The sequence below is a fragment of the Rattus norvegicus genome, chromosome 5 (assembly GCF_021556685.1).
Source record: "Rattus norvegicus strain SHRSP/BbbUtx chromosome 5, alternate assembly SHRSP_T2T, whole genome shotgun sequence".
NCBI classification, from domain to species: Eukaryota; Metazoa; Chordata; class Mammalia; order Rodentia; family Muridae; genus Rattus; species Rattus norvegicus.
This window is the reverse complement of record NC_141538.1, coordinates 158882265-158896165: the sequence shown is the minus strand read 5'-3', so window position 1 is coordinate 158896165 and position 13901 is coordinate 158882265. Positions and strand designations below refer to the sequence as shown.

Here is a 13901-nt window from a genome sequence, read left to right as displayed (position 1 = left end):
CTTTGCAGATGGACAGCTGAGGCAATGGAAGTAAGTTACCTTATTGTGGTAGTTGATGGCAGGGCTGTCCCCTTGAAGTCTGTGGGCTTGGTCAGTACTGGTGGACTTTGGAACCTGTCCACTCCCAATCTCTTCCCTGAAGGTGTTAAGTAAGGGAATCAGGGCCAGGGGAGCAGCCTTGAGTACATGGGAGAGGCAGGATCAGTGAGCTGAGAACCACTGTCATCCATTCTTTCTCCAGGACAGGGCCCCACACCTCTGCCTGCAGAGCGAACACAGTGCCTGGACTCCAGTTCCCTCTCTGGCATTGCTTGTCCTTCCTGCCTCTCTCAGAAACATTCCCAGCCACCCCAGTCTTTTCTGGTGGTTCGGGATTTGCTATCTCACCGCCTTCTTTGTCTTTCCCTCCCTGGGTACATTTGGACCAGGCGGGTGGGTTATGATACCCACTGCCTGGGGTTCCTTACCTAGGCCTGCGAGCGGCCTCTGAGAAGTTGGGATGGGTGTGGTAGTGTATTCATCAGAGGGCCTGGGAGACCCATCCTCCCCACTGGACCAGGATTGAGAGGGTGGGGCCTGTGCTTCTGAACGTCCAGGTGTGGGGATTATAGGAGCTTTGGGGGCAGGCCAGCATGGCCAGCGGTGTCCCTCAGTCTACAGAGGGCATGCTTAAGGTTTTCCCTACAGACTCAGGCCTAACCTGGAGGTACATGCTGGGGTTCTCTTGCATTTGATGGCTCCTAAATCCCCTTTCTGGGTTCTACACTGCAGGGCAGGGCCTGAGGCCTGAGAGAGAGTCTCTGTGCAAGGATATGGGGGCCACACTTCTTTTTTCATTGAAGCCCCCTTGCCAGTTGTTAAATTAAAAGAGCTGATTTTTGTTCTATCCTTCCTCCCCCTTCTTCTTCTCTTTTTTGAGTCAGTCTCTCACTGTCAGCCCTCACCGGCCTAGAACTCTTCCATGTAGACTAGGCCTGCTTCTGCCTCCAGAGAGCTGAGATCGAAGGTGTGTACTACCATACCTGGCTCGTTTTCTCTCTCTTTCCGTCTCTGGTTTCACGGCCTCTCAGTCTCTGTATCAGACTCCTCTAGATAGACTCCCAGGGACCTTGATGGTACAGAGCAAAAGCTACTCAGCTTCTTTGTCTCAGCAGGAGGCATGTGTGAGACTATCTAGTCAGAGTCTGTGTGGAGTCTGTGAAGGTGTCCCCAGGTCCCCACTACGATGGCACTCGGCCCTGTGAAGCTCCCATCCCCAGTGCCCAGCATGAAGGACTGGGGCTATGTCTTACACTCTTCTACTCACACAGCCCTGGTGACCTCAGCCTGCGTCACAGAACTACGGGGACCAAGCAACAGTTCCTCTAACGCTGTTTATACCCCAGTCTCAGAGACCGAATAGGCGCCGACTGGCCAAGGGACTCTCATCTGAGATCTGGAAGTGGGGCGTAATCTTGGCTCCTCTGGGTGACCTGATGTCATCACAGGGTCCTTGTAAGAGGGAGGCCAGAAAACAGAGAAGACGCCAAGCCGACAGCTTTGGAGGTGGGAGAAGGGGTCCTGAACCAAGGGATGAGAGCCGCTTCTAGAAGCAGACTCTCCTATAGCACGGCCATTCTTAGCCTTCCCAACGCTGCGACCCTTCAACACGGTTCCTCGTGTTGTGGTGACCCCCTGGTCATAAACGTATTTCACTGCTACTTCAAAACTGTAATTTTGCTACTGTTATGAATCATAATATAAACATCTGCGTTTTCCAGACGTCTTAGGCGACCCCTGTGAAAGGGTTGTCTGACTACGGAAAGGGGTCATGAGGGATGTAGCCCTGCCACCTGGCCACCTCAGTGAAACTCATCTCAGACTGTTTTTGACCTCCACGACTCTAAGATAACAAGTTTGTATTTTTTGGTAACATCTCGGGTTGATGGTAGTTGGTCTTGACAACTGCAGGAGACTGAGACATAGTCTGGAAGGAAAGTCACAGTGGGTCTCATTTTGCAGACAGAGATGTAGGGCATCTGATTGGAGGAGACAGGGTGGTTGGCAGTGCACAGGCGCTGGACTTCCTCAGTGTTCTGTGTCCAGATCATCCTCACAGCTCTGGCTCAGAGCTCTGGGACTGGCTAAACTCTCCAGCCGTTTTTCACCTCCTTCCTCCCAACCCCCCATCATTCTTCACTGAGTGCCCAGGCTGGGATGCTGAAATACTGGGTGAGCCGTGGTATGTGTGACAGCCTTATAGGCCTGTAACAATGCCCCGTGTGCATTTGACTACAGGTCAGGCCCAGTGCTAAGAATGTCTGTCACCTTGCTTATCCCATCAGTCCATATGACACAAATGTTCGTGGGCAGGACTTTGTCACAACCACTTATTACGCATGTGGCGACAGGTACAGGAAGGGTAGATCACCAGCTTGGTGTCACAGAGGGAGGTAGGCAGAGCTAGCATCGAATCCAGGCAGCTTCCAGAACCCGTGTTCTGCAGTGAGCATGGTGGTGCACATTTGTAATCCTAGGGCTCTGGAGGCAGAGGTGGGGATTGCATGGTCGCTCTGCCCAAGACATGCTGGATGACTACACAGTGACGTCCAGGCCAGCCTGGGCACTTCCACCTGTTTCAAATATAAAAAAAGAAAAGACCCCTCTCTACTTAATTGTTTTGGTTTATTTTATTTTCTTTTTTGTATGTGTAGGAGATGGTGGTGCCATAGTTCATGTATGGAGTTCCCTGGAGGATAACACGGTGGGATTGTTCTTGCTTTCTACCATGTGGGTCCCAGGAATTACACTTAGATTCAGGCTTGGCATCAAGAACCCTTACTGAGTTCCCAGTAGCCCCTGGGAATTAATATCCTTCCTTCCTCCCTCCCTCCCTTCTTCCCTCCTTCCCTCCCTCCCTCCCTCCCTCCTTCCTTCCTTCCTTCCTTCCCTCTCTCCCTCCCTTCCTCCCTCCTTCTCCCTTTCCTCTCCCAGTCCCTCCCTTTCTCTTTCTTTCCAGAGACAAGTTCTAGTAGCCCAGTCCAGCTTCAAACTTGTTCTGTAGCCAAGGATGACCTTGGACTTCTAATCCCCGCCCCCACCCGCCCCCACCTCCATAGTGCTGAAATTTTAGATGTGAGCCACCACACCCGGTTTATGTGTCTTGCTGGGCAGTGCTCTACATGCTGAGCCACACCCCCACCCACCCCCACCCCACCCCACCCCAGATCAGTCTCCTCCTTCTCCGCTACTCCTTCACCCCCTCCTTTTAGTAAGTCATTCATACATGTTTATTGAGAAAAACATCTAAGACAGAAGATGAGAGGCTGTAGCCAGCCTTTCGTGTGTGCCGTATGCAGCCCGGAGTCCCCGCTGGGTGCACACTGCAGCGTGCAGCCCGGTTGTTGCAGGCCGGTGGTTTTATTGCAGCAGCTGTCTCACGGCTCGCTAATTTTTTTTCCTTAAACTTAATTACACACAGTGAACATTTTTCCCGTGGGAACCTGCGTTCTTCAATAACACCCCACGCGGTTCTCCTTTCACCATCAGTGAGGGTGTGATGCCTGACTGGGTCTGACAGTTGATGCCAAACCCTCCAGGTGTTAGGGAGCCCCTGAAGCAAGCCAGTATCTGGGTTTGGGGGTCACCTATGTTTGTGGAGTCAGGCGATGAGAGAGGGATCTCTGGTGTCCCTAACACTCAGTCCTTGTTGAGGACCATTATGGAGGTCAGTACGAAGCACCCCCTGCTCCCCTGTCATCCCTTGTGAGGTCCCTCAGCACACCATTCATTGCGCATGGGGACTTGTATCCAGGTGTAGGAGGAACAGGACAGACTGCGCCCTGGAGGCCACCTCTATGTGAGGGACCTTGACCGAAGCACGGAGAGGTGAACCTGGTTAGAGGGGACACTACCTGGAGAGGCAGAGGAAGACCTGAGGTGAAGTGCCATGGGCCAGAGCCTCACAGGCACTGTCACCTACCTATTTCTTTATCTGCTTTGCAGCAGGGCCCTCAGAGGGAGGAGTCATGTCCTGTTTCACAGATGTGGAAACTGAGGCATAAAACCGTGCTGCTTGCTTTACGGTGCATTCTTCCTTAAGTCCTCCCGGAAGGAAGCGATGATTCCCTTGGTTCTACATTTATCGACTGTCCCCGTGCTCTGGGCCAATTGGCAGAGGCAGGATTTGTCTTCAGGCTGTTGGAACTGGTGTGTACTGCCTCACCTCTGACCTGTGTGTCCTGGGTTTCTACTGTGCTGCTCATTGGAGCTAGTAGAAGCCCCTTCCCAGGCCAGTGATCAGTCCCCAGGGCAGGGGCTCTGGGCTTGGGAGCTAGGAGCTCCTGAGTGACTTTAGTCACCCAAAGACTGCCTTGGGATCTCTGGGCCTGACACAGAGTCTCATTGTATGGCTCAGTCTGGCCTTGAACTCACGATTCTCTTGCTTCAGCCTCCCAGGTATGGGAACTGCAGGCCTGAGTCTGTATGTTCAGTTTTACTTGGGCTGGGCTAGGCTGGACTAGGCTGAACTGGGCTGGTCTGGGCTGGTGTTGGGATAGAGGGCTTCATGAATGCTACATAAGCATTCTACCAACTGAGCTACATCCCTGGCACAAAGGCCGGATGGTCTTTAAGGTCCCTTCAGCTTTGCTGGATGGCCAAGAAAGTTACCCATAACCCCGACACTCAAGGGACAGAGGTGGAAGGGTCTTTCAATCGCATTCATCTATTCATGTGTAGGTACGTGGATGCCATGGTGTGCGGAGGTCAGAGGACAACTTGTTAGGGTTGGTTCTCTCCACCATCTGAGTTCAGGAATGGAACTCAGATTATCGGTCTCGGTGGCAAGCATCTTTACCTGTTGAGCCATCTCGCCTGTCCTGAGGCAGAGGATCTTGAGGTTGAAGCTAGCCGGGGCTACGTAGTAAGTTCCAGGCCACCTGGACTACACAGTGAGATACTATCTTAAGAAAAGAAAAAGAAAGGAGTGAGCCAGCTGGTGATGCATGCCTTTAATCCGATACTTGAGAGGCAGAGGCAGGCAGGTCTCTGCGTTTGAGGCCAGTCTGGTCTCTAAAGCAGGTACCGGGACAGCCAGGGCTACACAGAGAAAAAAAAACTCTCGAAAAAACAAAACAAATAAATAAATGTAAAACAAAACAATACAAAGTTCTTTCAGCATGTGTTAATCTATGGCTTTGAGGCTAGCCTCCTCTGTGAGAAAGGAGGAGGGATACACGGGGCCTTGGGCCTTGTGGGCCTCAAGGCATGCTAGGAGACCTGAGGCATCCTGGGAAGCCGGCGTGAACTCTTTCTGATTGGTATCTCCCTCCCCTGCTTCTTCCTCACCCTCGTCCTCAGCATCGATGGCTTCGCCTGGCAAGTGCAGGCCAGGTGGTGTCACTGTAGTGAGGCCTATCTCCCATGCAAGGCCCGAGGCCTCAGGAGCGGGGAGGTGCACATGAGTTGAGGTAATGAACCTCTCATGGCTGTTTATGGGGGTTATTTATTACCTGGAGTCTTGGAGGAAGCTCAGGAGTGTTTGCTTACCGGGAGAATGGTCTGTTCCAGTTGGGCAGTGTCAAGGCCCTGGGTAGCTTTCGGGGGCAGCAGTTGGGAGGGGCACAGGCTAGGCGGGAGGGAGGAAGTGCCTTGAACTCATTTTTCTGCCGTGTTCTTTTCCTTGTATGCTAACCCTGAGCCTGAACCTCTGCTAAGTGTGTTTCCTCATTGGGAGAGCCCTTCCCCCCTTGCCTGCCTGCCTGCCCGGGACTACTGGCTTTAGCCTGTGGACTGAAGAGCTGACCTCTGGAGTAGGGCTTTGCAGGAATGGCTGGGGATGTGGCTCAGCTGTGGAAGGCTCGCCTGGCATGTACACAGCCCTGGGTTCCACGCCCAGTGCTGCAGGAGCCAAGCGTGGTGCACATCTACAGTCTCAGCCCTTAGGAAGCCGAGGCACGACAATCAGGAATTTAAAGTCATCTTTGCTACATAATGAGTTTGGGGCAAGCCTGGGCTACTAAACCCTCTCTTACTACCCCCAGGGCCCCCAAAAGGAAAATAAGCAAGCGGTCAAAAGCATTGACCTCAGGCCTTAGCTGTGTTCTTTTTTATTGGCCAGGAGGTTTGGGTAGTGAAGGTGGCAGGAAGGTAGACCCTGCATATAGATGATGCCTTCCACCCGGCTCAGTTGCAGGATCAGGAACTATGCTTGATGTCCCTGTGCCCTGGTGACACACAGCCAGGAGGTTCATTCTTCAGCCTCCCCGTGGTATGTAGTATACTCCTGGCACTTCCAGATCCCTCTGGAGCTACTTGACCTCACCGAGTAATGCCTTGCTCAACCTCGAAGTCCACTTCAAAGCGTAGGCAGGATCTGTTGTCAGCAAAGTTGTGATAGCCTTTGAGGTGACTGTCAGGCTTTCTCTTGGGCAGTGTCAGCCTGGCTTACTCTGAAGCAATATCTGGGCATTCTGCATGGCAGAGGGATGAGTGTCTGGCATGAGTAAGACCTGGGGTTGTATTTCCTGCACAAAGGAGGGAGGCAAGGAAGGAGAGGGAAGAGGGAGGGGGAAGGAAGGATGGTGTGCTGGTTTGGATATTTTCTGCCCAGGGAATGGTACTGTTAGAAAGTGTGGCACTGTTGTAGTAGGCGTGGCCTTGTTGGAGTAGCTATGCCACTGAGGGTGGGGGCTTTAAGACCCTCATCCTAGCTGCCTGGAAGCCAGTCTTCCACTAGCAGCCCTCAGATGAAGATGTAGAACTCTCAGCTCTGCCTGCACCATGCCTGTTCAGATGCTGACATGCTCCTGCCTTGATGATATTGGACCGAACCTCTGAACCTGTGAGCCAGCCCCAATGAAATGCTGTCCTCACAAGGCTTGACTTGGTCATGGTGTCTGCTCACAGCAGTGAAGCCCTGACTAAGACAGATGGGCGAGGGGTGTCTTATGAACAGCGGATGTCATCTCTCACAGCTCTGGATCCTGGGCCCTGTGTTCCTCCTGTGGGGATGAAGGTGTGAGGCAGGCAGGGCAGAGCAGGTCATCGCTGTGAGAGAGGAGGGGGGAGCACACGAGGCCTTTGGGTTTTGGGGACAGAGGCATGCTGGGTGGCCTTCTGCTCTCCCGGAATTCTCTGGCCTTTGAGATTGAACACTCTGGCTTCCTTCCTTCCTTTCTCTTTTGTGCTGCTGGAGAGTGTAAGTGCAGGCCACGCGGTGTTACTGTAGCCAGGCTTTGTCTCCAGTGCAAGGTGTGAGGCCTCAGGGTGCAGAAGCATGGCTGAAGCCAAGATGGAGGCAGCGAGAGTCTACTGGGGACCATTTTCTCAGCTACAGATGGCCGTCATCTTCTTGTGAACTCTCCTGGTGGGAGGGTGAAGGGGCTGCTGGTGGCTTCTTTTCTAAGGACATTGATCCTTCCCATGGGTCTCTGTCTCATTGCCTAATCCCTTCCCCACGGACCCCATCTCCGCTCACTGTCCCCTTGTGGGTGAGCATTTCAACCAGTGGCCTTTGGCAGGATCACAAACCTCAGTGATGGAGACTTGGCCAACCTGGGGTTGTACCAACCTGGGGTTCTGTGCTGAGCGCTGTTTCTCACCTTCCTCACCAAAACAAAACACGATAGGGTTAAGCAAGTGTCTTAGTCAGGGTTCCTATTGCTGTGATAGAACGCCATGGCCAAAAGCAACTTGGAGAGGAAAGGGTTAATCTGGCTCACACTTCCTCTTCACTTTCCATCATAGCAGGAAGTCAAGACAAGAACTCAAACAGGGCAGGAACCTGGAGGCAGGAGCTGATGCAGAGGCCCTGGAGGGTGTTGCTTACGGGCTTGCTTCTTTCCACTGTAGATCTGTATGAGATCACCACAGGACACTGTCAGTCCTGGGCTGTCTTGAAATCTCCTCTGCCAACACCATCCACCCAAAACTTTTCCGTTTAGCAGATTTTTTTTTTTTTTGACAAGGGCAAAATGCAGCCACATCCTTTGCTGAAATATCACAAGAATGGCTGCCTTTCCCAACAAGGTCAAACCACCTAATTCTTGCCTGTCAGTTCATCAGTTGGGGACTAAGGGTGCAACTATGAACCTATGAGGGCCATTCTCATTCAATCCCACAGCAGGTAGGGTAGGGTACGGCTGTGTGACACAGTGGGGCTGGGGTGTGGGTGAAGATTTAAGTGCAAGCCTCAGCTTTAAAAATGGTTTAAAACTTTATTTATTTATTGTGTGTGTGTGTGTGTGTGTGTGTGTGTGTGTGTGTGTGTGTGTATGTGCGCCCATGTGTATGTCTGAAAGATAATGTAAGGAGGTTGGATCTTTCCTTCTGTAATGAAATATAATGTGGCAGCAGTGGGGGGATAAGGAGATACCTGGTGGGCCCACGCCAAGGTATCCCACTGAGAAATCACACCATGAAACCTGACATAAGGAGTGTTTATTGTGGGGGAAGGGGAGCAGCGCTCTGGAAAAGGGGAGGAGGCAGAGAAAGGGGGGGCAGAGAAGGATGGAAAGAGAAGGAGGCCAGTCTGAACATGTGTGTGTGTGTGTGTGTGTGTGTGTGTGTGTGACACAGAGGAGAGAGGGAGAAAGAGAGAGAGAGAGAGAGAGAGAGAGCAAGAGAGCGAGAAAGAGCAAACGACAGAGAGACAGAGAGAGGTAAAGGGTGGGGTATCGAGTAGTCCTATTATAGGCTGCCAGGCCACCCACAGTTCGTGGTGGAGGAGCACGTAGTAGTAATGGTGGCAGGTGATGACGTAACTGTTGCTAGGTCACTGTTGGGAGGAGCCTAGTAGGATTGTCTGTAAGCGAACACCTTCCACTCTGTGGGTCCTGGGAATCAAACTCAGGCCTTTAGACTTGGCAGCAAGCATCTTTATCTACTGAGCCATCCCGCCTGCCCCCAACCTCACCTTTTGAGTAGTCAGGGAACACCATCCTCACAGCAGGCAGACTCGAGTCTCATCATCCTCTAATTAGCCCAGTGATCTCAGTAACTGAGGGAGCCTGTTCCCAGCCTGGAGACGGGGATAAAACTTCCTAAACTTTCCCCAAGTCGTGACCCCCTTTTAACCTAAGAAACTTAATATCCAACCTCAGATACACGGAGATATAAAACAGGTATATGCACCGGGCATTTGGTAATGATAGATCGTTAAGACATTTATTTTAAAGCACATTTTGTAAAGAGAAAAACAAATTTGCATACTAATGAGATGGGTATGCCTGTTTAATCGTTCATAAAGGTTTAAATTGCTGTTAAATGTTGGATGTAGCAGCACGCAGGCCTGAGGTCAGCCGTTTTGACTTTATATTTGTTAGTGCTGCGAACGCTCCTCTGTCTCACAAAGACTTCCAGTTCAAAACAGCAGAAGGACGTTGAAGGCCTCTCAGGGACTGTTAAAAGAGCACCCCAGGTCAAAATCCACTTCGTGATTTTATTTAAATGAAGTTCAACTCAGCGATTTTTAAAATGGTACATTTGAACATAATCCGATCCCAAAGACAGAACGGTTTGAGACTTACTGGGAATGAGGGTCAGAGCAAACGAAGCCTCTGCCTTGCACAGTGAAACAGAGTATGTCTGTGAGGTCAGGGGGAAATGCACAGTAAAAAAGCATAGCAATTTGTAACCCTGCCAGCCCTGAATCAGAGCCAAGGTCTACTCCGTTTTGGAAGGCCAGCCAGCTTAGATGACCCGAGGCCCTAACCATTAGGCCATCCTCCACATCCTTCCAGTCTGGTGAGGAGGCTGTAATCTCACTGAGCCATCTCTCTGCAGGGCACCCACTGTGGTCAGCAATGGGGATGCGGTGGGCGCGGCGCTCTCTGGGGTCCGGCATTCCAGCTGGAAGCGGAAGAGCTCACGTCGCAGTAAGTGCCCCTCCCCCCAGCCCCCCACTCCAGGGAGAACCAAGATGGTCTCTTGGTCTCCAGGCCAAGAGCTGGCACTGGTGCTTGAGAGCCCACGGGAGGGTTGCCACACACTTGGGGGCTGTCTGTGATGGAGTACCTGCCCACTGCTCACCAGAGCCCTAGATCCTTAATCCAGCTGTCCACCTGCTCTCAGAGGCTCTGCCAAGAGTTAGCTCCTTGGTGACTGTGACAGGCGCTCTGGGTGGAGAACCCCCCTTACAGAGGAGCAGCTTCTGTAAGAGCCGGTGTCCAGGGGATGCCTGGCTCCAGGGGATGCTCCAAGTACCTCAAGTTAGAGCTGTGCATGTAGGGGTGAAGCAGGCTGACAGCTCTCTAGCTCCCCCAGGTGCCTTTGCCAAAGGACCTTGATGTGACATTTAGGGCTCATCTCTTCAGGGGGTGGGTGAGATAAAGACAGAGAAGAAGGGCAGGGACCAGTGAGGACTGTCACCACCATTCCAGGAGAGGAAGGGTCAGGGTCCTGATGCTTCAGAGGGAGGTCAGTGTGGGCCCACTGGAGCCTGGGATGGATGAGAGGAAGAGGGTATGAGGGACAAAACCTGGCCTGGCTCTGGATGCTGCAAGACCCAGGAAGACATCCCTTAGAGGAGGTCTGGGTCTTTTTTTTTTTTTTTAAAGGTTTTTTTTTATTTATATGAATACACTGTTACTGTCTTCACACACACCAGAAGAGGGCATTGGATCCCATTACAGATGGTTGTGAGCCACCATGTGGTTGCTGGGAATTGAACTCAGGACCTCTGGAAGAGCAGTCGGGTGGTCTTAACCACTGAGCCATCTCTCCAACCCGGAGGTCTGGGTCTTTCTAGGAGGCCCTGGGCTCAGATCAGGTTAGATTCCTATCTTAGTTAGGGTTTTACTGCTGTGAACAGACACCATGACCAAGGCAACTCTTGTAAGGACAACATTTAATTGGGAATGGCTTACAGGTTCAGAGGTTCAGAAGTTCAGTCCATTATCATCAAGGCGGGAGCATAGCAGCATCCAGGCAGGCATGGTGCAGGAGGAGCTGAGAGTTCTACATCTTCATCTGAGGGCTGCTAGTGGAAGACTGGCTTCCAGGCAGCTAGGATGAGGGTCTTAAAGCCCCCACCCACAGTGACACACCCACTCCAACGAGGCCACGCCCACTCCAACAGGGCCACACCTCCTAATAGTGCCGCTCCCTTGGCCGAGCATTTACAAACTATCGCAATTCCCAACCTCCCACTCTGCCCACTCTGAGGCATCAGTGTATGGCCTCCCTGCAGGTGCTGTGGTCAAGATGGAGGTCTGTGGGTGGCAGGGAGGGAGGCAAGGTGGGGTCTGTGGCAGGCACTGAGAAGGCCGGTGGGCCAGAGAAAAGCAGTGAATTGTATCCTCTGCAACGATGAAAGTCAGGATACATGGATGGCTGCCAGCTGGTTGGTCCTCCACGGCTGCCACCATAAGTCTCTTGGGTGACCTTTCTCCCTTTGGTTACAGTTGACCGGTTCACTTTCCCTGCCCTGGAGGAAGATGTGATTTATGACGACGTCCCCTGTGAGAGCCCAGACGCCCATCAGCCCGGTATGGCCCCTTGTGGCTCCCTTCCTGGCCTTTCTCTGGGTAGGAGAGGGAGAGCCATGCTTAGGGGTGGGGCAGTGTCTCTTCCTCTCCTTCTGTTCCCATTGCTCTCTCTCCCCACCTTTCACACCCTGCAGATACACAAGCAGAGACTGTCATAACCCCAGGTCTGGGCAAACTGGGCAGGGTAGGGTTTGGGGTCTCAGATAGGATGACATTAACCTTTGAGTTCCTGAAGAAGGTCGTCTCACCCTTCCCAAGCTGTGATTGACTTGAGGGAAGATGAGATAGATAGCTCTGGAGGCCTCTCAGGGCAGTGGTGGAAGGCGACAGCTTGTTAGACCTACAGGGTCACACAGAGAGGCTGTGCGCTGAATATGGAAAAGGGACAGGTGGCTGGGATTGAGACACAGGAAGCCAGGCTGTTCTGTACACGTATGCATGTGTGTGTACACGTGTGCACATACATACACTCACACATGCACGCGTGGGCGCACATCCACACAGTGTGTGCAGTACTGAGGATTCAAACTCAAGACCTCGTGTGTGCTAGCCCTCTGTGCTTGAGCTGTGTCTGACCCTTGCTCGGTCCTTTGAAATGAAGTCTTGCCATGTAGCCAAGGTTAGCCCTCTATGCTGGAGCTGTATTTCTGACCCTTGCTCCGTCCTTTGAAACGGGGTCTTGCCATGTAGCCAAGGCTGGCCCTCTATGCTGGAGCTGTATTTCTGACCCTTGCTCCGTCCTTTGAATCGGGGTCTTGCCATGTAGCCAAGGCTGGCCCTCTATGCTGGAGCTGTATTTCTGACCCTTGCTCCGTCCTTTGAAACGGGGTCTTGCCATGTAGCCAAGGCTGGCCCTCTATGCTGGAGCTGTATTTCTGACCCTTGCTCCGTCCTTTGAATCGGGGTCTTGCCATGTAGCTAAGGCTGGTTTGGACTCATCATTTTCCCTTATTGGCCCTGGAAGTCATCCGGGATTACAGGTGCACCCCATTGCTCCAGCCCGAGTCTTCACATGTTGCCATGTAGTCTGTGGTTGGGGTATTATGTCCTAACTTTACAGATGAGGAGTCTCATCTGTAGAGGCCAGACTATTCCTACCTGAATAGCTGATGACCCCGCCCTGGTCTTTGCTGCCCTCAGGTGGCACCGTGGGTCTTCCTCTGGGCATCCTTAGGACCTGGTCTGTCTCCTTGGGCTATAGCTGCCTTCATATTGAATGCAGAAACAGTGCTGCCAGCCCTTCCTTCAAGGTCACAGCCAATGTGGCCTGCTGCTCCACCCCTGGAGATGCTAGTCACTAGTGTTTCGGCTTAAAAATGACCTCCCCGTGACAGGAGGTAAAGTGCCTGCTACCAGGCAGGAACATTTAAGTTTGATCCTCAGAACTCACATAAAAATGCTGAGCCTGGTCTAATCCCATAGCTAGCGAGGCAGAAGTAGATCCCTCAGGCTTGCGGGCCAACTAGGCTGGTCAAATTGGCAAGCCTCAGGTCCCCATGAGAGCTCCACATTTGAAAAGCAAGCTTGACAGATCCTGAGGCATAACCCCTCCCCACCCCCACGCAAGTGCCCAGTTGGGTTCTGTCCCTTTGGAGAGAGGACAGTCCAATTCACTATCCCCATTTCCCATTTGAAAGCACTTCCTGCTGTCTTTGAAAGCGAGGGTGCCTTCTGAACTCTGGGCCAGGTGCGCCCCCTTCTGGATTCTTGCAGACTGCATGGACCATTTGGACCACGTGGGAGGGATGCAGCATTAAGGAAGTCCCGCCCCTTCCTGTGTCTTCCTATTGATGCTTTAGAAATCTCCACTAACCCAGGAGCACGCTAGGCCTCCAGTTGGACTTGACTCTGATGTTTCCTCTCTCTCCCGCAAAAAATGCCAAAGAGGCTGAGAATGGGCACCTTGTTCTCAGAGGGATGTGCTAAGAGGGACTTAAGGAGTCCTTCCTCCATGTCGGTCGATGAGAGACATGCTGGCCTAGTCTCTGAGGCAGTGGAACTGAGTCTGGGGCCAGATCAGTACATCTGCTCCGTCCTCCCTCCCTCTCTTATGCCTTACCTATTGGGGTTCCAGAGGCTGGGGCTGGGGCCTCTGACTCACCAGATTGTCACTGGCTGGCAGGGGCAGAGCGGAGCCTTCTTTACGAGGATGTGCATCGTGCCGGAGCACCCCGTGAGGCTGAGGACCTAGGCTGGAGCTCCAGCGAGTTCGAGAGCTACAGCGAGGACTCTGGGGAGGAGACCAAACCAGAGGCAGAGCCTACTAAGCACCGAGGGTCCTTCCAGCCCAAGGTGAGGAGCTTGGGGGACATTTCTCAAGAGTCTGGGCACGCAGACTCTTTCAGGAAGGGATGTGGGTGGTGAGAGACAGGCACTAGACCCCTATCTGGGTACCATCAGTTTCCAATAGTATATGGTGACTGATCAGTAAGA

The 13901-nt window shown here is 52.5% G+C and overlaps 1 protein-coding gene across 13 annotated transcripts in view; it reads left to right on the top strand.

The window, feature by feature from the left end:
* The window catches only part of Arhgef10l (Rho guanine nucleotide exchange factor 10 like), a 159780-nt gene that overhangs the window by 67180 nt on the left and 78699 nt on the right, over positions 1-13901 (top strand). For all 13 annotated transcript variants that reach the window (XM_087551093.1, XM_087551091.1, XM_087551088.1 and 10 more), the window contains 3 exon segments: positions 9766-9857; positions 11385-11468; positions 13591-13760. In XM_087551093.1, coding sequence (XP_087407219.1) covers positions 9766-9857; positions 11385-11468; positions 13591-13760 — 346 coding nt within the window.